The 22228-nt window shown below is 47.5% G+C and overlaps 1 protein-coding gene across 2 annotated transcripts in view; it reads right to left on the bottom strand.

Moving 5' to 3' along the window:
• KIRREL3 (kirre like nephrin family adhesion molecule 3) overlaps positions 1 to 22228 on the bottom strand; it is an 823243-nt gene that overhangs the window by 12223 nt on the left and 788792 nt on the right. The window contains exons 12-13 of one of the 2 annotated variants that reach the window (XM_077249436.1): positions 14741 to 14939; positions 2217 to 2252 (exon numbers count right to left, since the gene is read on the bottom strand). In XM_077249436.1, the coding sequence (XP_077105551.1) occupies positions 2217 to 2252; positions 14741 to 14939 (235 nt within the window). The remainder of the gene's footprint in view (positions 1 to 2216; positions 2253 to 14740; positions 14940 to 22228) is intronic. The other variant, XM_077249437.1, reaches the window with a different exon arrangement.

Here is a 22228-nt window from a genome sequence, read left to right as displayed (position 1 = left end):
GACAGCCAATACGCAAGAAATGAGCAGAGCAGAGCCTCAGTGATCGCAGACAATGCAGGTTTATGCTCTGCCCAGACAAATGGCCTCCTAACTATTTCTAGGGTAATCGGGTAAAGTACAGAATCCCCCCTGTCATTATGGCAGGTGTTATTGGTTGAGATCACCAGCAGTTCCAAGTCTCACCACAAGGGGGAAGCATCTTCCAAACTTTTTGTTTTTCCTTTTTCCTTCTAATCTTCGGCTTTATTCCCATGTTCATACTTAGCGGAGCCCTCGCTATACTGTGGGTGGTCTTGTAAGCACTGTGCTACGGGACAGGGCCCCCTACACATTTTCTGTTCCTCATAACTTATTACAATCTCTTACAAGGGAGGTCCTGTAGTCTTAAAGCCAAAAGGAAGCTCTTCAAACTGTAGAGCAAAGAGCTTGTAAGTGCTGCACTCATTGCTCTGGAGACCGTCTGCCGCTGATAGGCTGCAGCGTGACAATAAACATCATGCAATGAAATGATAACGCCCTCCATTCCTGAGAACACAGGCGATTTATAGTAAATTCTTGTTACATTCTCATACAGGAAAGATATATATCTTGGTACCGTGTTAGCCAGTAGACAGAAAAATATTTAGAATTGAGAGTCCTCAGTGGTTGATACCTTTTAATGGCGAACTGAGAAGATGGTAACAAATTGCAGCTTTCGAGACTACTCAGGCCTCTTCATCAGGTATAGACTAAAGCAAATTCTGGAGAATCACATATTTATACACAGCACAGAACTGTCATTATGGGAGAGTGATAAGTGATAAACAGTTGTGTCCATGTTACATTCTCAATGATTCAAGATCCTAGATGATGGATATCAGTGCTGACGTTGTGTGCGAGGGGCTGCCTGACTAAGCCAGCCCCCTCCCCGATCATGGCAGGTACAGCTATTGTAATCAGCAGTGAGCCAGCGCCGTCTCCGCTATGCTGGTACATGTGGTGCAAGTATACAGACACATCCAGGACATTATTCATGTAAAAGGCACCGTATCAGCCTTTAAAAAACAACAACAGTCTTCTGCTCCTCAGAAAGCTGGGTGATTCAGGGCAGGGCTCGTCCCGACCTTTCCTACAGTCCTGAGTGACAGATCCTGTAGGGGGGTCACGTTTTCTTAACATCTCTTAAAGGGGTTTTCCGAGTTTGGAATATTTATGGCCTGTTATTAGTGAGGGTCATTATTCTCTAGTCAGTGGGGGTCCGACTCACAGTATCGGCAGACAAGCGGAGGTTTCATCGCTTACACACCACTCATCTTCAGGGGGTGCCATGACCCCCCACCAATCTGATATTAATTACAGGCCATAATTATGCCAAACCCAGAAAACTCCTTTAATGCTGCATATTTTCCAATGCGAGGGCTAGGAAAGCTGGGTAGGCAGCTGTAAGGGGGATTCATAGGCGACCGGACCATTTCAGACATTTGTGACTGTCTCATTCATCTCAATGAGATTTGCAGAAACCCTGCAGCGGCAGAGAAACATCCGAGAGATGAATGGAGCCGACCCTCAGCCGCTGAAACGTCTGAAATACATCTGCCGCATGTGGATATCCCCTAATGGTATGGCCACCCAGCTTTTCCCGTGTCCTGAATGGAAATCTGTCTATGCAATGATAACAGGGAAGTAGATTTACCAATCAGATCACTGGGAAAGCTGGGTGACTGCCAATATGGCCGCCAGTGCATTGTCAGCAGGAGTGGTCACACATCTTTCCTACAATCCTGAGCGGTGAATCGGCCTCGCTCTGCATGTATATATGTCGCTACGTCCATTATATCTTTAGAGCAAGGCCGATTCTCCGCTCAGGACTGTAGGAAAGATGTGTGACCACTCCTGCTGACAATGCACTGGGAGCCATATCAGTAGTCACCCAGCTTTCCCAGTATCCCGAGTGGTTAATCTGCATTATGCAGCTCCTTAGCACCTATCCATATAGCATGACTGATTTGCCCTTCAGTAGTCTGGGAAAGCTGGGTGACAACTTCTTAGGAGTAGTATCCAGTAAGAGGACAGAAATACATGAACCACGTTACCTGTGCGTTTACAGACATGTCTAAAGTAAGAGAATGTAAGACACGGAGAAGTGTGGAAAGTTCTGTCGCATCTTCTGGGGGAGCCGGTTGCTCATCATGGCGGACACACACAGACATATTCACCTGGACGTTAGGAGCCCATACCTGGTTCCACACTCGCTCCTGACCGCGCGTTCCCACCTGTTTAAAGATAAAACAGGTGTCTGCAGGGCTGAAGGTTCGGCATGCTACGACATACGACAAGTACGGGGTCACCCACACCCCGGCATTAATCAGCGCCGCTCCGATGTTCGGCCATTCCCTCTGATCGCAGGCAGGACACAATTTCCTACATTTCAGCCTTGAGAATAAATTATCTACTTCATAAAAAGTGACACTCAATCAAAACTATTTAGGCTGAGCGCTGTGGACGGGGGAGATTTAGGGGCGCTGGGACAGAGATGACACTTTAATGGATTTCTTCTCGAAGCAGAAGAGCGAGGACCCATTTGGGATGTCGCCCGTGTTGGGCACTGAGCCCAAAAATAAAAAATGCTGATGAATCTCCACGAGGAAATGGCAAAAAATGGAGTCAGTAAATATTGCAGTCCTCTCCCCCCAAATCCAGCAGATGACGCCCCCCACATGCTGGAGAGTTAGATGGGCTCCAAACCTTATATTGCAAAGCCACTAAACATTAGAGAAAAAGCTACTGAGTAGATATTATATATTTAAAATGTCTATAATAGACACTGTGACATCAGCCTGCAGTGTAAAGCACAGAGGATTCCATTCTTTTCAGGATCATTATTTGCGGTCAGTAAATTGCAATAATCTCCCCAGACTCTGGATGCAGGTGAGAATACTTCAGTGTATTAGTCTGCACCAGTGAACGCCAACTCCCATCATGCTCAACTGCTAGTAGTAGTAGTGCTGAAACCAATGGTAAGGGACTGACGATCCCCCGCAGCAGACCCCTCTTCTGACCTCAGACTGGGGCTAGGTAACCATTTTGGTCATGGCACTTCCCGGGACCACAGCTCATTCTGTGTCGCTGGTAATGAGGACGCTCCGGGACATCCAAATACCTGCCACAAGTTGCAAAAAACCCATGTAGTTCAGAGTTTTGGCAAATCACTTGTTGAGTTTGCAGCAATTTATGGGTCACAAATGAGTCTCCATTACACTGCATTAAGGTACGATGCCGGGTGACCTGTGTCGTGGCCAAAATCCCAGCCGAATCGCTCACACATTTTACCTGGACTGATACATTGTAGTAGTCTGGAGTTTATCTCCTAAAAGATTGTGGAAAGGACGCAATTGTAACAAACCCTCAGCAGTGAGAGCGGTGCTGGGTCAGGTTGTTTTCCTGCCACTGAATTTACTGACAGCAAGCAGATACAATAGAGAAGGAGAAGCTCTGTCACTTTGTAATTGGCTCTTGGTCACCATCTGCCGGGGTAATGACATCTATAGCTATTGAAGAGTGTGGTTACTGCCGTCACTTAGTGTGACAGGATCTTGACTGTGGGATCGGCATTGGCTCCGGCAGACGACACAAGGCACGAATAGTTTGTGTAATTTTTTTCAATTTGTGTCTTATGAGAGCAGAGAGCAGGAAGCGGGGATGGGGATCTATAGCAGGAGGCACGGATGGGGCTCTATAGCAGGACGAGGGGATGGGGCTCTAGAGCAGGACGAGGGGATGGGGCTTCTAGAGCAGGAGGCAGGGATGGGACTCTAGAACAAAGACCAGGTGGGGGAGTTGGGGCTCTATAGCATAGAGTATGAAGTGGGGATGGGGCTCTAGGCAGAGAGCAGGAGGTGGAGATGGGGCTCTAGAGGACAGTGCAAGAGGCAGGGAAAGGGTTCTATAGCAGAGAGCACTATGTGGAGATGGGCGCTCCATAGCAGAGAGCAGGACGTGGAAATGGGCCTCTTGAACAGAGAGGTGGGGATGGGACTCTAGAGCAGGAAGTGAGGGATGGGCTGTCACGGATCCCTCTCTGTGCTGTCACTAATTTGTCATGTACCTGCTCTCAACACGTGACTTGGGGGTTGTGCCTGCAAGGGTTAATCTATCTCCCCTCTCTCAGTCCAGCATTCAACCTATGTCCTATGCTGTAATAGTAGCATAAATCACACACCGACCCAGGCCACACACCCGCTCATACACCCTGCCACCACTCACCGAATACACGGGCGATGAGTCCCGGAAATTACTAATACTGTCTACCACTCATACGGATCATACAGTTTAAGGCTATGGATTCTTTTAGAACATTCAAGGTTCAACTTGTTAAAGTTTTATGCTTTAATACAAAAAAGATTCAGTGCTTACAGTAAAGAAAAAGGTATAAAAATATGATAATTAAAAGACATACAAATATGCAAAAACAGTTATAAAATAAAGGGAAAAAACTTTCAGAAATCCTAACTTTGCTGTCTGCTTTCTGCTCCCTGAGGGTAGGATGAATATAGACTGGATCACATCAGCTTCCCAGGCTGCCCTCACAGGTGAACAATTTTGAATGTATGCAAGCCAAATTTATAGAGTAAACCCGGAGGTCAGATTTCTAGACCAGCCCCTCAACTTGATATTCTAATTGCTTGTTTTTGATTGGACCACGGCCGCGCCCCAAATGAATATATTATTTCTGAGATTCTTGTGTACAAGTTCTCACAGATATATGGTGTCAGGCTGTAATTGACATCTCTCTTCAAAGAGCTAGGAGGTGTCAAATGTTTCCCTTTTTCTTGGTTCCCAGCACGACGCCCTGGTGAGATTGGAGACAGCAGTCTGCCTTCTCAAGATATGTATGCTGTGACCTTTGTGAGGCCTGCAGTTTCAGGACAGATGTTCAACTACTGCTGCTAGTTACACATATAACCCTAGACATATGTCACTACCCACATATAGATATATACATATTTCACCACAGGGGCTATAGAGCAGAAGATTGGGATGGGGCTCTAGAGCAAGAAGTGGGGATGGGGCTCTAGAGCGGAAAGCAGAAAGTGGGATAGATCTCTAGAGCAGGAGATGGAGCTCTAGAGTAGGAGGTGGGCATGGGGCTCTTGAACAAAAGTCGGTGATGGGGCTCTAGAGTAGGAGGCAGAGATGGGGCTCTAGAGAAGAGAACATGAGGCAGGGATGGGTCTTTAGAGCAAGGATGGGTCTCTAAAGCAGGAGGCAGAGATGGGGCTCTGCTATAGAGCCCCATCTCCACTTCTTGCTCTCTACTCTAGAGCCCCATCCCCACCTCCTGCTCTCTGCTATAGAGCCCTATCCCCACCTCCTGCTCTACAGCCCCACCTCCTGCTCTCTACTCTAGAGCCCCATCCTCACTTCATACTCTCTGCTATAGAGCCCCATCTCCACTTCTTGCTCTCTACTCTAGAGAGTATGAAGTGGGGATGGGGCTCTAGAGTAGAGAGCAGGAGGTGGGGCTGTAGAGCAGAAGGTGGGGCTCTTGGGCAGAGAGCAGGAGGCGGGGATAGGGCTCTATAGCAGAGAGCAGGAGGTGGGGATGGGGCTCTAGAGCAGAAATGGGGCTCAAGAGCAGAGAGCAGTAAGTGGGGATGGGGCTCTAGAGCAGAGTACAGGATCCTGGGATGGGGCTCTAGAGCAGAGTGCAAAGTACTGTCTACAGTACGAATAAGAGGCAGCATTTATGAAGGGTCATAATTGGGACCGAGTCTATGAATGTTCTGTTTTGCAGTCACACGGGTCTTGAGGCCCCAAGTCTTGCAGCTCATACTCTTCCTCTCACTATGTAAATACACAGGCACATCTGGCTATAAACCCCCAGCAATTTCTATGCTGCCATCTGACCGCGCGGCCACAGTCTCCGCTTAAGTTGGACGAGGCCCAAGGCTAATTCTGAGCAGTTCATTTAGTCCCGATTCAATCTACATGACAGCAGCGTCTATAAATCACAGTTTAATGAGCGCTCTCCACCTGCCTGCCCCGCCATTTAATAAAATCCGTGCTGACTTGGAGACAGTCCAACAAGTGGCGCATCCTCAATCCCTCGCTGTCAATGCAGAGAACAGGAACGTCACACTCTTCAGCTTCAATATAGAAACCAAATGTACATTTGTGATGAATCCTTATAGTGACATGCGACTTTATAACGAGGGAGAAGATGAAGAAAACAAGACCCTGATAACAAAACTAAAGATTAATAACAATGTGATCTACAACTTCCCACAGCTCACGTTGCATTACAGTGTACCAGTACACACACTCCCAGAGCCTTGGTTATATTCTTGTACATAGGGGCAGTATTATAGTAGTTATATTCTTGTACATAGGGGCAGTATTATAGTAGTTATATTCTTGTACATATGGGGCAGTATTATAGTAGTTATATTCTTGTACATAGGGGCAGTATTATAGTAGTTATTTTCCTGTACATATAGGGCAGTATTATAGTAGTTATATTCTTGTATATAGGAGCAGTATTATAGTAGTTATACTCTTGTACATAGAGGGCAGTACTACCGTAGTTATATTCTTGTACATAGGGGCAGTATTATAGTAGTTATATTCTTGTACATAGCGGCAGTATTATAGTAGTTATATTCTTGTACATAGGAGCAGTATTACAGTAGTTATATTCTTGTACATATGGGGCAGTATTATAGTAGTTATATTCTTGTACATAGGAGCAGTATTATAGCAGTTATATTCTTCTACATAGAGGGCAGTACTACAGTAGTTATATTCTTGTACATAGGGGCAGTATTATAGTAGTTATATTCTTGTACATAGGGGCAGTATTATAGTAGTTATATTCTTGTACATAGGGGCAGTATTATAGTAGTTATATTCTGTACATGGGGCATTATTATAGTAGTTATATTCTTGTACATAGGGGCGGTATTATAGTAGTTATATTCTTGTACATAGGAGCAGTGTTATATTAGTTATATTCTTGTACATAGGGGCAGTATTATCTACTATATAATTGTCTAAGGCTACTTTCACACTAGCGTCGTGCACTGCACGTTGCAATGCGTCGTTGTGGATAAAAAAACGCATCCTGCAAAGTTGCCCACAGGATGCGTTTTTCCTCCATAGACTAACATTACCGATGCATTGCGACGCAGTGCCACACGTCGCAACTGTCCTGCGACGGTTGCGCCGTGTTTTGGCGCACCGCCGCCACAAAAAAAGTTACATGTAACTTTTTTTGTGCGTCGAGACCGCCATTTTCGACCGCACATGCGTGGCCGAAACTCCGCCCCCTCCTCCCTGGACCTTGCAATGGGGCAGCGGAAGCGTCCTAAGACTGCTTCCGCTGCCCACGTCGGGCATTTTTTACACAGTATGCGTCGGTACGTCGGGCCGACGCAGCGCGACGGCCCCGTACCGACGCTAGTGTGAAAGCAGCCTAAGGGTCACTTCCGTCTGTCTGTCCTTCCTTTCTGTCTTTCTTTCTGTCACGGATATTCATTGGTCGCAGCCTCTGTCTGTCATGGAATCCAAGTCGCTGATTGGTCGTGGCAAAACAGCGACGGGCACACTCCGAAAAATGGCCGCTCCTTCCTCCCCGCAGTCAGTGCCCGCTCCATAATCCCCTCCAGTCTGCCCTCACACTGGGTTAGTGGCAGCGGTAACGGACCGCGTTATGCCGCGGTGTAATGCACTCCGTTACCGCTGCTATTAACCCTGTGTGACCTACTTTTTACTATTCATGCTGCCTATGCAGCATGAATAGTAAAACGATCTAATGTTAAAAATAATTTAAAAAATAAAAAATCGTTATATACTCACCGTCCGTTGGCCCTCGGATCGACAACAGGCCTTTCCCGCTCGCGACGCTCCGGTAACCGGTCCATGCTGCGATCTCGCGAGATGATGATGTAGCGGTCTTGCGAGATCGCTACATCATCATCTCGCGACACCACAATGCACTCTTGAGACCGGAGCGCATGAGCAGCGTCGGTAACCGCTTCGCTTGGATCCGGGGGCTCCGGAAGGTGAGTATATAACTATTTTTTATTTTATTTATTTTTTTTTAACAGGGATATGATGCCCACATTGCTATATACTACGTGGGCTGGGCAATATACTACGTGGGCTATGCTATATACTACGTGGGCTGTGCTATATACTACATGGGCTGTGCTATATACTACGTGGCTGGGCAATATACTACGTGGCTGGGCAATATACTACGTGGCTGGGCAATATACTACATGGGCTGGGCAATATACTACATGGGCTGTGCTATATACTACGTGGCTGGGCAATATACTACGGGGCTGGGCAATATACTACATGGGCTGGGCAATATACTACGTGGCTGGGCAATATACTACATGGGCTGTGCTATATACTATGTGGCTGGGCAATATACTACATGGGCTGGGCAATATACTACATGGGCTGTGCTATATACTACGTGGCTGGGCAATATACTACGTGACTATACAACGTGCGATGCGCAATATACTACGTGGACTGCCCAATATACTATGTGGGCTGCGCAATATACAACGTGGGCTGCGCAATATACTACGTGGGCTGCACAATATACATGGGCTGCGCAATATACTATGTGGGCTGCGCAATATACTACGTGGCTGGGCAATATACTACGTGACTATACAACGTGCGATGCGCAATTTACTACGTGGACTGCACAATATACTACGTGGGCTGCGCAATATACTACGTGGGCTACGCAATATACTGCGTGGGCTGCGCAATGTACTGCGTGGGCTGCGCAATGTACTGCGTGGGCTGCGCAATGTACTGCGTGGGCTGCGCAATGTACTGCGTGGGCTGCGCAATGTACTGCGTGGGCTGCGCAATGTACTGCGTGGGCTGCGCAATGTACTGCGTGGGCTGCGCAATGTACTGCGTGGCTGCGCAATATACTACGTGGGCTGTGCTATACACTACGCATACATATTCTAGAATACCCGATGCGTTAGAATCGGGCCACCATCTAGTAGTAGTTATATTCTTGTACATAGGAGCGGTATTATAGTAGTTATATTCTGTACATAGGAGCAGTATTATAGTAGTTATATTCTTGTACAAAGGGGCAGTATTATAGTAGTTATATTCTTGTACATAGGAGCAGTATTATAGTGGTTACATTCTTGTACATAGGGGCAGTATTATAGTAGTTATATTCTTGTACATAGGAGCAGTACTATAGTAGTTACAGTATATTCTTGTACATAGGAGCAGTACTACAGTATGGATGTGATTTATTAAATTAACTTTTGTCAGTTTGAAAGCATTCTTACTTTCAGATATAAATATTAATGTCAGTGAGTCTAATGAAGTTTTATGATTTTCTCATGGATTACTGCTTATGAGGGATGAAATTGAAATAACAAAATCTAATTCTCAGCAGCTGCAGGATATTACTGTGTCATATTCTGGATTAAAGAAAAAAGGCATTGAAGGTGATAATTCTCCAGGAGGAGTTCTCCTTTAAGGCTGAGATTTGGCTTTAAGTAGAAGATGGATCAATAAGAGATAAAATATGAATATCGTCATTTCAGTAATGTATGTGATTTAATGCGTGGCTCCAGCAATCATTTCATCTGAAAGGTTTCTTGTATGAGACTGAGGGTCATTCTGTGAGACGACGATGAGACTGAGGGTCATTCTGTGAGATGACGAGTAGTGACGATATCTGTCAGATGTTTTTCTGTCATTTTCTTCTAAGGAGTTGATTGTTATGGTTTCCATAACTTCTCTGAAATCAGTAGGAGCTCCATTCTCTACAATAAACCTCACATTATATTAGAGCTCATCATCTATGATTGCTGACAACCAGCCTGTACACCATGTAGAGAGGTTGTCAGCTGATGAGACAGTCGGCTCTGCTACGCTGACAATGTCGGCTCTGCTGTAAACGTGTATGTGCAGTTTCTCTTGACGCTATGCACGGCTTCTATTTTTGCAGTGTTGTATCTGGATGAAAATGGCGTCCTCTTCGCTTCCCTGCTCTCCATCTCTTCTGCACTCCCTGTAACGTATTACGACGTGAGCGCCGGTTGTCAGATTTCACCTTGAAGGCTCCTTCGTTCCTTCTACTACATTAGCCGCCATAATAACCTCACAGACAGTGTAATGAGGTTGGCGTGATGGAGCGCGCGGTGATGGAGCGTGCGGTGATATCGCGCCGGCCCTCTGGCTGCAGACATTACACAAGTCAAACATCTTCACTCCCAACTTCACTAACAAATCACCCCCCGTCCTCGTCTGCGGGATCTGGATTTCTGGAGCTGTGGGATCCGGGTGACAGGTTTCTGCAGACTCCTCTGGGCTGCAGGCGACGGTGACCCGAGTGGGTCTGCAGTGTCGCTGACATGACGGACAGACGATGTGTCACTGTATATGGAGAACTTTCCACCCGATTTGATTTAGCTGAGCTTAAGAAAATCTGAATAGTGACCGGGCAGCTATCTGCGAACGAATGGGAACACACAGGAGCGACCACCGCCATGTCCTGAGCCTGCAAAGAACTTAATTTATTGTGGATTTACTGAACCCCTGGTTGTTCTCCAATAACATCCAAAGCTGCATTCAAAATGCCCCATAATGCACTGCAGTGGTAAGGTACAAGGTGTCCCTACACCTGGTGCAAGTAAAGAGGAGTAATTTGATTAACGCTTCTGTGATCCAGAGTCCAGTCCTGTTCTTCGTGGAATCCGATCTTCACTTCTGCGTCTGACGATCTTCAGCCTGATATCCTGGGCGTTTCTGGCACTTACTAGGCCCATGTGATGTCATGCTGGGTGCAAAAAAGACCTTGGAGGACGAGGACAGGACTGGATGCCATACCAGGAAAGCCCGGCCCAAACTGCTACTCTACTTTTATGTTGCACATAGAGATGACCAGGAGATTCTCAGTGCCGACACTGAACCAGCAGGTGCCGGGGCGCCCTGTAAGGATGGACAGCCAGACAGGATCCTGGAGACCAAGATCTGCAGAGGATACTCTGCATCCAGCTCTATATGCAAAACTACAGGTGCATCTCACAAAATTAGAATATCATTAAAAAGTGAATTTATTTCAGTTCCTCGATACAAAAAGTGAAACTCCTATATTATATAGAGTCATTACACACAGAGTGATCTATTTTATGTGTTTATTTCTGTTAATGATTATGGCTTACAGCCAATGAAAACCCAAAAGTCATTATCTCAGTAAATTAAAATAATTGACAAAAAACACCTGTAAAGGCTCTTAAGTGTTTATAAAGGTCCTTAGTCTGTGTCAGTAGCTCCACAATCATGGGGAAGACTGCTGACCTACAGATGTCCAGATACTTTACATCCAGCTCTATCTATCCAAAACTATACGACCAAGGTGATCCAGTCACCGGAGCGTGTTCTGTGCAGACACTGAACTAGCAGGAGATGTGAGGTCATCCACATACATCAGAATACTGAGGAGCGGTGGGAAGGGAATAAGAGCAAACCTGGCGAATTTGGCCTGGAGACTCAGCCGCTTAATGAGTTTTTCAACTGTATTTGCTCATTTCTTTTGCTGTTTTTGTAATTTTCCTGAAATCTGGATGATAATCGTGTAACAAATGCGCAGATGGAGCTGAAGACGCAAATTCAGAACATGAGTTTATAAATTTACAGGGACTGAACAAGCCGAGCTCCGCACCTAGGAGGAGGCAGAGCCTTCATAAGCTAATCAGCTGCTTGGTGCATGGTGGGTGTGGCCAAAGAGTTCACAGCACCTTCCTGTCTCCACCCTTTTCTTCCTTGATTGACAGTTCTGGTTTTACCAGAGTCTGTGGAGGGAGGCCACACCCAGAGTGCACCTAGAACCTTATTAGCATATTTCAATAGAAGATTTCAGGCAAATGCAGGAACGTATTTGAACACTAAAGGTCCGACACTTATTAGGTCTCTGCCCCCTGCGGTGCTTGGTTTGATCAGTCGTTTTGAGCTCCAGACTCTTTTCGGAGACGTTGAAGGATAGCAGAATTGTGCTTGCAGCTCCGGATGTGACTGGAGTAGATAATACCTGATTCAGCTCTCGATCAGCACAACAGAAATGACATTTTATTTCTGCTCTGTAAAAGCTTCTCACATTTTCCGTCCTCTGTTCAGATCTGAACCGTTCACAAGGTTAATTGTATTGTACCGATGATGGCAAAATAATGGATGGATCCCGCGGTGCCGGACGTATTATTACTCGTACGCAGGCGCGGCACTAGGACAAGCACAGAGAGCCAACATTACGGTTCCGCCACATTAGCTTCTGCACATTTATTTACGTGGGTGGTGGGGGCTTTAGGTAAAACATGGTGCATGTTAGAAAAGCTCCAGTCCTGTCCATGAGCTGTGTCTCAAATAAACAGCACCACTCCTGTGCACAGATTGCGTCTGGTACTGCAGCTCAGCACCACAGAGGTGAATAGAGCAGAACTGCAGTACCAGACACAAGCTTTGCACAGGAGTGGCGCTGTGTCTAGGAGAAGTAGCATATTCCTCCGGGCAGCCCCTTTATGATATTTATCTCTATTGGGCCCCCTTCACAGGTCTGGTTTTTGTGTCTGTATAAGTTCCGTTTTTTAAGGACCGCAAATAGCGACACACGCACATCCATTGCATTCAATGGTGGTGCGCCCGACATGCCCTTTTCTTTGCGCAGCATGGACTAAATGCGTGCAGCACATGTGCACACTACTGATGACATCCATGTGGCCTGGGATAAGCAGTACAGCTCGCGCTGATTCCAGGCGCCGGCTGCGGAATACAACTCCCATCATTGTCTCCTGGTCGCACTGAACTCAGGGAAACCAGGGGACAATGATAAGAGCTGGGATCAGCGCGAGCTGTACTTGTGTCACATGGATGTCACATACAGGCACATGGACACAGATCTCCCCAGTACTGGATTTTCCAGGACGTGTGAAGGAGGCCTTAGGACCAGCCCCAGTGCTATACAAGCATCAGCCAAACCTCGGGTACCAACAACCAGAAAGTAAACGGCATCTCCTGCAGTGCAACGCAGCGGAGCACGTGAGATTGCAGCTACAGACACTGGGGCAGCAGGGCGTGCAGGAGAACGAGCAAGAAAACCAACAGCTCCCTGTCCCATTAAGTGGCAGATGCCACTTCTGGCTCTTCCTCTGCACCCCCTGCATCCTCAGTGTCTGCACATGGCACGTGCTCTGCGACATTGTATGGATGGTGGTGGTTGTAGTTCTCAGGAATAGTACAATCTTTGAGGAATCTAATAATAATGTATAATTACTGAGGACTACCATTACCATTATCCATACAATGCCGCAGAGGATGTGCCATGTGCAGACACTGAGGATGCAGCGAGTGCAGAGGAGGAGCCAGACATGACCACTCGTATGTATTGTAATAATCTGTAACTGAGGACTACCACCACCATCATCTGTGCACAGTCTGTACTTCTAACAAGGCGTCGTAGAACGTGTAATGCTTTCCATATGGCGGCTCCTAGTTGTCGGCGTCCCCTCTATGTCCTGCGCATTACACCTGGCTAGGGGTCCGTCCATTCTGATCTAATACTCGCGGAGCGCCAGCGGCCACCATTATGGTCCATTACTGTCAGTGCTGCCGCTCCACTGCGTCCTCCGGCGCCATTCCTGCAGTGTGTTGGTGATTAACGGGATGGAAATCAGTTTATCCCTCTTTACAATAAATCCTGCCGCCTCCTGTGTTGGCCGCTGTCAGTCCGGAGTCATCATGGTACGGCGGCTCACCATTCACAGACAGCAAGCAGACCGTAAAGGGGAACGCCACCGTCCGATCACTCCCATGCCTTCTATTAGCTCTCAGCCCCTCTGGTCAGCGGTGTCTACAGTCGCCATCGCACCGCCACGCTGGATATTCCAGAAGACGGCATGAAACGCAGAACAAAAGCGCAACTTTTACTAAATGGTTTAATATTAGTATAGATCACAAAAATGTCATACAGTGGCACACAAAACATATAGATAAGACCCTACAGAAAGAGTCCGTGTCCCTGTGAGGGGAGGAACACTGACAGTGGTCAGATACGAGGGGCCGATGTGTCCATTACTCCGCACATCACATCCGGCTCACACTGCCACTAAGTAGGATTTTCAGATGACGCGGGTGGGTGGCGGACGGCGCCTGTAGGGGCACGAGACTCGGGTCAGTCTGCAATCAGAGAGGTGAGAGGAGAACTCAGAACCACGAAACTGGCGACATTGTTTCTTTATTTGCCTCATCTTATCTGAAAATCATATTCAGTGACAGTTTGGGCTGGACGTGATCTGCTCGCCATTGCCTTAATCTATGGTGCGGATAATGGACACATCGGCCCCTCGTATCTGACCACTGTCAGCGTTCCCCCCTTACAGGGACACAGACTCTTTCCATAGGTGTTTTATATATATCCGTTTTCTGTGTCCCTGTCTGACATTTTTGTGATATATACTAATTTTAAACTATGTAGTAAAAGTTACGTTTTATTTCCGCATTTCATGCCGCCTTCCTGATTAGTTGCAGATTTGGTGACGTGGGGATTATACAGTGATGAGTCTCTCCCCTTCTGTTTGCTGTATTTAATATTTGACAAGGCCTCCGATCCTCTCAGTAATGAGGGGTCCTTCCTAATGACCATCATGAAGGTGGTGTTCCCCTTTAATGGTCACATGATCATGCAGCCTTATGTAGACGTTGCCCTCACCTTGCTCCTTCAGTCGTATGATCTCGGTGTCGGAGCCGAAGCTGTTCCAGGCCGTGCAGTTGTAGATGGTTTGGAAATCGGCCCTCACGATGTTACTGATGCTCAGGGTGGAAATAACGCCCTCGTCTGTGCTGACTGTTTCCACTGTGTACCGGCCGGAGGTCCCCGATTCCAGGACGTTCTCCTTCCATGACCAGGCCTAAGGCAGAAGGATAAAATGTGGTTATATCACATGGAGCCACACATAGAAAACCACCCCGTGATCGGTGCAGGAGCGCCCCCCACTGTCCAAGGTATAAGGAACAGCAGGAAAACATCAGAATCTGACAGGTTTGGCAAGTTCTGCTGAACGAGGGGGGTCTGGGGTCTCAGCATTCAGCCAAAGTGTTCAGAGCACCCCTTATTCTTCTGGACACCCCCATTCTCTACCGACCCTACCCTGTCCTCTGTGCACCCTTCACTCTCCGTCCTCTGCACCCTTCGTCCTCTGTGCACCCTTCACTCGCTGTCCTCTGCACCCTTCGTCCTCTGTGCACCCTTCACTCTCCGTCCTCTGCACCCTTTGTCCTCTGTGCACCATTCGCTCCCCGTCCTCTGTGCACCCTTCGCTCTCCGTCCTCTTTGCACCCTTCACTATCCGTCCTCTGCGCCCTTCGTCCTCTTGAGCACCATTCGCTCCCCATCCTCTGTGCACCCTTCGCTCTCCGTCCTCTATGCACCCTTCGTCCTCTGAGCACCATTCGCTCCCCGTCCTCTGTGCACCCTTCGCTCTCCGTCCTCTGTGCACCCTTCGCTCTCCGTCCTCTGTGCACCCTTCACTCTCCGTCCTCTGCACCCTTCGTCCTCTGAGCACCATTCGCTCCCCGTCCTCTGTGCACCCTTCGCTCTCCGTCCTCTGTGCACCCTTCGCTCTCCGTCATCTGTGCACACTTCACTCTCCGTCCTCTGCACCCTTCGTCCTCTGCACCCTTCGTCCTCTGAGCACCTTTTGCTCCCAGTCCTCTGTGCACCCTTCGCTCTCCGTCCTCCGTGCACCCTTCACTCTCCGTCCTCTGCACCCTTCGTCCTCTGTGCACCCTTCACTCCCCGTCCTCTGCACCCTTTGTCCTCTGAGCACCATTCGCTCCCCGACCTCTGTGCACCCTTTGCTCTTTGTGCACCCTTTGCTCCCCGTCCTCTGTGCACCTTTCGTGCTCTGTGCACCCTTCGCTCTCAGTCCACTGTGCACCCTTCACTCTCCATCGTCTGCACTTTGTCGTCTGAGCACCTTTTGCTCCCCATCCTCTATGCACCATTTGCACCCCGACCTCTGTGCACCCTTCGCTCTCCGTCCTCTGTGCACTCTTTGCTCCCCGTCCTGTGTGTACCTTTTGCTCCCCATCCTCTGTACACCCTTCATCCTCTGTGCACCCTTCGCTCCCTGTCCTCTGTGCACCCTTCTCTCCCTGCCCTCTGTGCACCCTTCGCTCCCTGTCCTCTGTGCACCCTTTGTCCTCTGTGCACCCTTCGCTCCCTGTCCTCTGTGCACCCTTCGTCCTCTGTGCACCCTTCGCTCCCCGTCCTCTGCACCCTTCGCTCCCCGTCCTCTGCACCCTTTGCTCTCCGCCTCTTCAGTATCTGATGTGCCAATCACAGAATAATTTAATAAAGTTGATCTCTGAAGCTAAAATGCTGGAGCGGTGCAATGATTTCTCATTACGGCCGTCGAGACAGAAGTGAAGGATTTTATAGTTTCCTTTCTTCACCTTGATGAGTTTCTTGAGACACTGACACTACACTGCAGGAAATAAGGCTTGATATTCTCCGCGTGGGTGACATAGGTGTAAGAAACCTGCAGGTTGTGAACTGCAGCTCTGGGTGTGACTAGAGCAATGACCAGCCACTTGATGCTACATCTCCCAGCATGCCCTGACAGCAATTCCTGCAGCCAATCAGAGCTGGCTTCACTCTCTTTGGCTTTGGACAAATCATACATCCGGAGGAGGCGCGAGCTGATTGGCCGCAGGGATCGCGAGGTGTTACAATGTCACACCTTCACCTGGAGAGCCAGTACTGACCCTGCTGGAACGGCACCGGCGGGGGGGTATAAGGGGAATATAGGAACTCGCAATCGGCTGTCCGACGAGTGGACAACTCCTTTAGGCTATGTGCACACGTTGCGGATTGGTGTGCGGACTTTTCTGCACTGTTTTTGCAAAATCAGGTAAACCACACTGCAGATTACCAGCGGATTTGCCCCAGTTTTTGTGCGGATTCCTATTGAGGAGCAGGTATAAACCGCTGCAGAATCCGCACAAAGAATTGACATGCTGAGGAATATAAACTGCTGCGTTTCCGTACGTTTTTTTCCGCAGCAAGTGCACATGACCTTAGGAGAATAAATAGATTTTTATTGTTTTTTTCTTCACTTTAAATAGGATGTTTCACCAAGTAAAATGGGGGGAGTTAATATAGCCCCAGAGAATATCTTGTGAATGTGCTGCAGGGCGAGCGCCAAAAAGGCAAGAAAATAAAGTTATAGTGGTTAAGATGCAACAATGGAGACAAAAAATTGTTCACCCTCGGGGCAGGTGCACAGGTTGCGTGTTTGGCACAGATTTTTGGCGCGGGCATGCAGAAAATCTGCAGTATAACACGGGATCAGCGGAGTCCAAGAAATCTCCACGATGCTGAAAATCTCTGCACAAATTATCAGGATTCAGATTTTAAAATCCGCTACAGGGCAGAATCCTGTGAGCGGAGAGTCTCCCGTTACAAAGGAAAAGTGCAAAATCTGCAGCAAATACTCGTAGGGTGAACTTACCCTAAAGGGCCAAAATAGGAAGTGCCCCGGGGCAAAGAGCAGGGAGCGCAGCAGCTGTGACGGACATGGCGCAGGTAACATGGCGGCTGCAGGGGTCTCCTTGTGCTCTGACACTCGGCTGGTGATTGCGGATACACAGCTCGTCAGCACGGCCAGATCCGCAGACTTGTTTGTGTAGGTGGGAAAGGTAAAAATAGCTTCCACAGAGCCCGGGCCCCCAGCGATGTGCGAGCCGCCGCAGGGCTCAATGCAGAGGAACCAGATGTCCTGCTTTTATTTTTGGAATGTGCGGAGGACGCTGGAGCACGGCGTACCGAGCAATGACTCTGTGGATGGTAGGAGCGTGTCATGTAGGGGGCTCTGCAGCAGACACTCAGCGGTGGACGGGCTCTGGGAAGCCACAGAGGGTGCAGCTCTCCAGACCGCCATTGTTATCAGTGATGCTATTACAGGGACTCACTCCTGTTTCATTCCTCTCTGCTTTCAACATCTCTGCTTGCTGTCAGAGAATGAAAATGGGTATTATACCTACCGATAATTCGGTTTCCAGGGCCCATCCTGACAGCACTCTGGAGGGCGTCCTCCTCCTCCTTGCAGGGACAGGAAAAACAACACGAGAGGTTAAAAGGTCCCACTCCGCCCCCTTTACTTCAGTGTTTTGACAAGTACCACACCATGGATATATACTATTTGAATCTTTTATCAACCAAATCATATTACCGCATATGACATAGTATACATAGGGGGGAAAGTAACGGTGCTGTCAGGATGGACTCCTAGAAACCGAATTATCGGTAGGTATAATACCCATTTTCCAGGACGTCCCCCTGACAGCACTCTGGAGAGTACCAAAGAAAACTCCTTTAGGGTGGGACAACTGCTTGGAGAACCTTTCTCCCAAATGACGTTTGCTGGGCTGCTAATACGTCAAGTTTATAATGTTTACAAAATGTTTTCACCCTTGCCCAAGTTGCGGCCTTACATATTTGTTCTAAGGACGCCCCTGCTCGTTCAGCCCATGATGCTGAAATGGCCCTAGTAGAATGAGCTTTAATTCCTGCTGGACAATCTACCCCTTCTGATGAGTAGGCTTTAGCAATTACCGTTGTAATCCATCTAGCTATAGAGGTTTTGGAAGCTTTTTTACCCCTATTCTTTCCCCCAAAAAGGATAAATAGGTTAGAATCTTTTCTCCAGGTACTAGTGGCCTCTAGATAGTCTAACACTGCTTGTCTGACATCAAGAGAATGTAAAGATTGTCCTTTTGCATTAGCGGGATTTTCGCAAAATGAGGGTAAAATTATCTCCTGGTTTCGGTTTTGTACTGAAGCTATTTTAGGGATAAATGATGGATCTAATTTTAAAATTATGTGATCGTCACGAATCTGAAGGTATGGATCCTTAATAGATAGGGCTTGGATTTTTCCCACTCTTTTAGCCGTTGTAATCGCTACCAAAAAGGCTGTTTTCCATGTCCGAACCGAGATAGGCATGTCTTCCTCAAGGGTATAAGGGTTTTTACATAGAGCCCTGAGAACTAGATTTAAGTCCCAAGTGGGAGTCAATTGTCTAAAAGTGGGACGTAATCTCTGGATGGCTTTAACAAACCTAATTATCCAAGGGTGAGAAGCCAAAGGATAATCTAAGAAAGTGCTGAGGGCCGAGATCTGCACCTTAAGGGTACTAGGTCTAAGCCCCATATTGAAACCCGATTGGAGAAAATCCAGAACTCTGGGAACATCTGGGGTCTCCGGCATCACGGCTGACCTGCCACCCTCCATACAGAATCTTTTCCAGATTTTTAGTAGATGGCTGAAGTTACCGGTTTTCGAGTGGCCTGAATGGTTGAAATGACTTCATCGGATAAACCGCGGGCTTTCAAAATGTCCCTCTCAGGATCCATGCTGAAAGGTGCATTCGTTCCGGATTTTGGTGTAGGACAGGACCCTGATAGATGATGTCCTTCCATAGAGGAAGTTTGATTGGGTTCTCTGTTGTCATGGATCCCAGCAACGGAAACCATCTTCTTTTTGGCCAGAATGGTACAATCATCAGCACTGTTGCCTGGTGTTCCTGAATCTTTCTGAGTACCATCGGAATGAGTGCCAATGGAGGAAACGCGTAAGAGAGTGGTTCGTCCCATGTCTGGCTTAAGGCGTCGACTGCTTCTGGCATGTCCGAAAGGTTGAGAGAATAGAATCTGGGCACCTTCGAATTTTTTCTTGTGGCAAATAAATCTATCTTGGGAGCTCCCCAACGGTGGCATAATAGTTGGAAAACTTCTTGATTTAGTTCCCAATCTGTTGGACAGACTTTCCTCCTGCTCAGTAAGTCGGCCAGGATATTCTGAGACCCTTCTAAGTGTACTGCTGTGATTGACAGAACTGTGTTCTCCGCCCAAACAAATATCCTCTGTGCTAACTCCTGAAGTGGTTTGTGCCTGGGACCTCCCTGGTGTTTCAGGAAGGATACTGCCGTCATATTGTCTGTTAGAATCTTCACATGCTTGTTTTTTTTAGGCGAGAACGATTTCTTCTTAGGGACTCCCAAACCGCGTAAAGTTCTCTGTAATTTGATGACTTGTGACTGATGTTTTCGGGACACCTGCCCTGAAAGAAACTTCCTTCTAGATGTGCTCCCCATCCCCACTGACTGGCGTCTGTGGTGATTGTCACACAAGGGGTCAAAATCCATGGCACCCCTATTCTTAGGCTGCTATCTTGTGTCCACCATCGTAATGATCTCCTTACTGCCGTTGATAGTTGAATTGTTCTGTCCAGCGATGTTTGGCGACGATCCCATACCGAGAGAACTTGATTTTGTAATAGTCTTGAGTGAGCTTGGACCCACCTGACAAGTGATACAAGCTGTCATCTTTCCTAAGATCTTCATGGCTGATCTTATGGTAACCTGATGCCTCAGGAACTCTATGATCATCTTCTTTATTGTCTCCCGCTTTTCTCTTGGAAGAAAGGATTGTCTGGAGGTAGAATCCAGAAGAACTCCCAGGAATATCTTCCGAGACTCGGGTTTTAGGTTTGACTTTTTTTGATTTACGACCCAACCCAGATGTTCCAACACCGATATGACTCGATCTCTGTGTAGGAGTAAAGCTTCTTCTGCTTGGGCTACCAGGAGAAAATCGTCCAAATAAGGAATTATTGTAATTCCTTGGTTTCTTAGATATGCCACTACCTCTGCCACCAGCTTTGTGAATATCCTTGGAGCTGAGGCAAGGCCAAACGGGAGGCACTGAAACTGGAGGCGGCAGGTCTGATCCGGAAATCTTACCGAAAACCTCAGAAGCCCCTGAGAAGTTGAGTGGATTGGCACCTGATAATATGCACTCTTCAGATCGAGAGTGCACATTACCGAATTTCTGTCTATAAGGTGGATGGTTGACCTTATTGATTCCATTCTGAACCTTTTGTATTTGACGCATACATTTAAAGGTTTTAGGTTTTATTGTGCATGTTTCTCCTGACGGTTTTGGGATAGAGAATAGGGAAGAGTAATGACCTGTGCCTATTTCCGATGAGGGAACCCGAACTATGACTTGAGATCTGAAAAGTTTCTGAAGGTCTGAGAACATTGGTGAATTTTTTGCCACAGCTGTTGGTGGGATACACCTTTGTGGCGCGGGAGATATAAGCTCTATTTTGTAGCCCTCGGATATTATATTGAGGACATATGCGTTTTTTGTGATCCGCCTCCAGTTGATCAGAAAACAACTGAGTCTGCCCCCTATACCTATGGCGTCATTGCCTTCTAGATCTAGAGCTTGACCCAAAAAGGGAATTTCTTCCCCTTCTGTTTTGAGCATAGGATCCTTTATAGGCCCGTCTACTGGATCTCCACTGCTCTCTATAGTCAGGTTGTTTGCGAGGTGGAGGTGTTTTCCGAAAGGGCTGAAATTTCTTAGGTTTATCCTCAGGAAAACCTTTTTTACTATCAGATGCGAACTCTAAAATGTCATCTAATGCCTGTCCAAACACCCTGGAACCTGCAAAGGGAATGGCACCTTAATTTATTTTTAGATGCATTATCTCCCAACCAAGATTTAAGCCATATAGCCCTACGAGTTGCATTAGATAAGGAACTATTTCTGGCTGCAAATCTCACTGACTCAGCTGAAGTATCCGCCATGAAGGCCGTGGCAGACTTTATAATGGGTAGGGAAGAAATTATATCAGCCCGCGGGGTCTTATTAACCAAATGTTCCTCTAACTGTCCCATCCACAAGTACATGGACCTGGCCACAGACGTAGCAGCTATATTAGCCTTTATCAAAGCTGCCGATGTTTCCCAAGCTCGACGTAAGAGAATATCTGCCTTGCGGTCCATGGCGTCTCTGAGGCTTGAAGAATCCTCAAAGGGGATGGCTGTCTTTTTTGTAACCTTGGCCACAGGCACGTCGACTTTCGGAATTTCTTCCCATGTCTTGATATCCTCCGGGTCAAACGGTAGACGGCCTTTAAATTCTCAGGACATCACCAGTCTACGCTCTGCATCCTTCCATTCTTGCAATATCATAAGTCGGATGTGTTCGCTCACCGGGAACACCGTCTGTCTTTGAGATGTAAGACCCCCAAACATCAAGTCCTGTCTGGATTTTGGACGCGGCTCCTCCTTCATCTGCATCATATTTCTCACCGCTCGAACTAATTCTTCCGTGTCTTCCACTG

This window comes from Ranitomeya variabilis, chromosome 4 (assembly GCF_051348905.1).
Source record: "Ranitomeya variabilis isolate aRanVar5 chromosome 4, aRanVar5.hap1, whole genome shotgun sequence".
In the NCBI taxonomy this organism is placed as follows: domain Eukaryota; kingdom Metazoa; phylum Chordata; class Amphibia; order Anura; family Dendrobatidae; genus Ranitomeya; species Ranitomeya variabilis.
The sequence above is the reverse complement of the archived record's forward strand: the minus strand, read 5'-3'. Positions and strand labels throughout refer to the sequence as shown.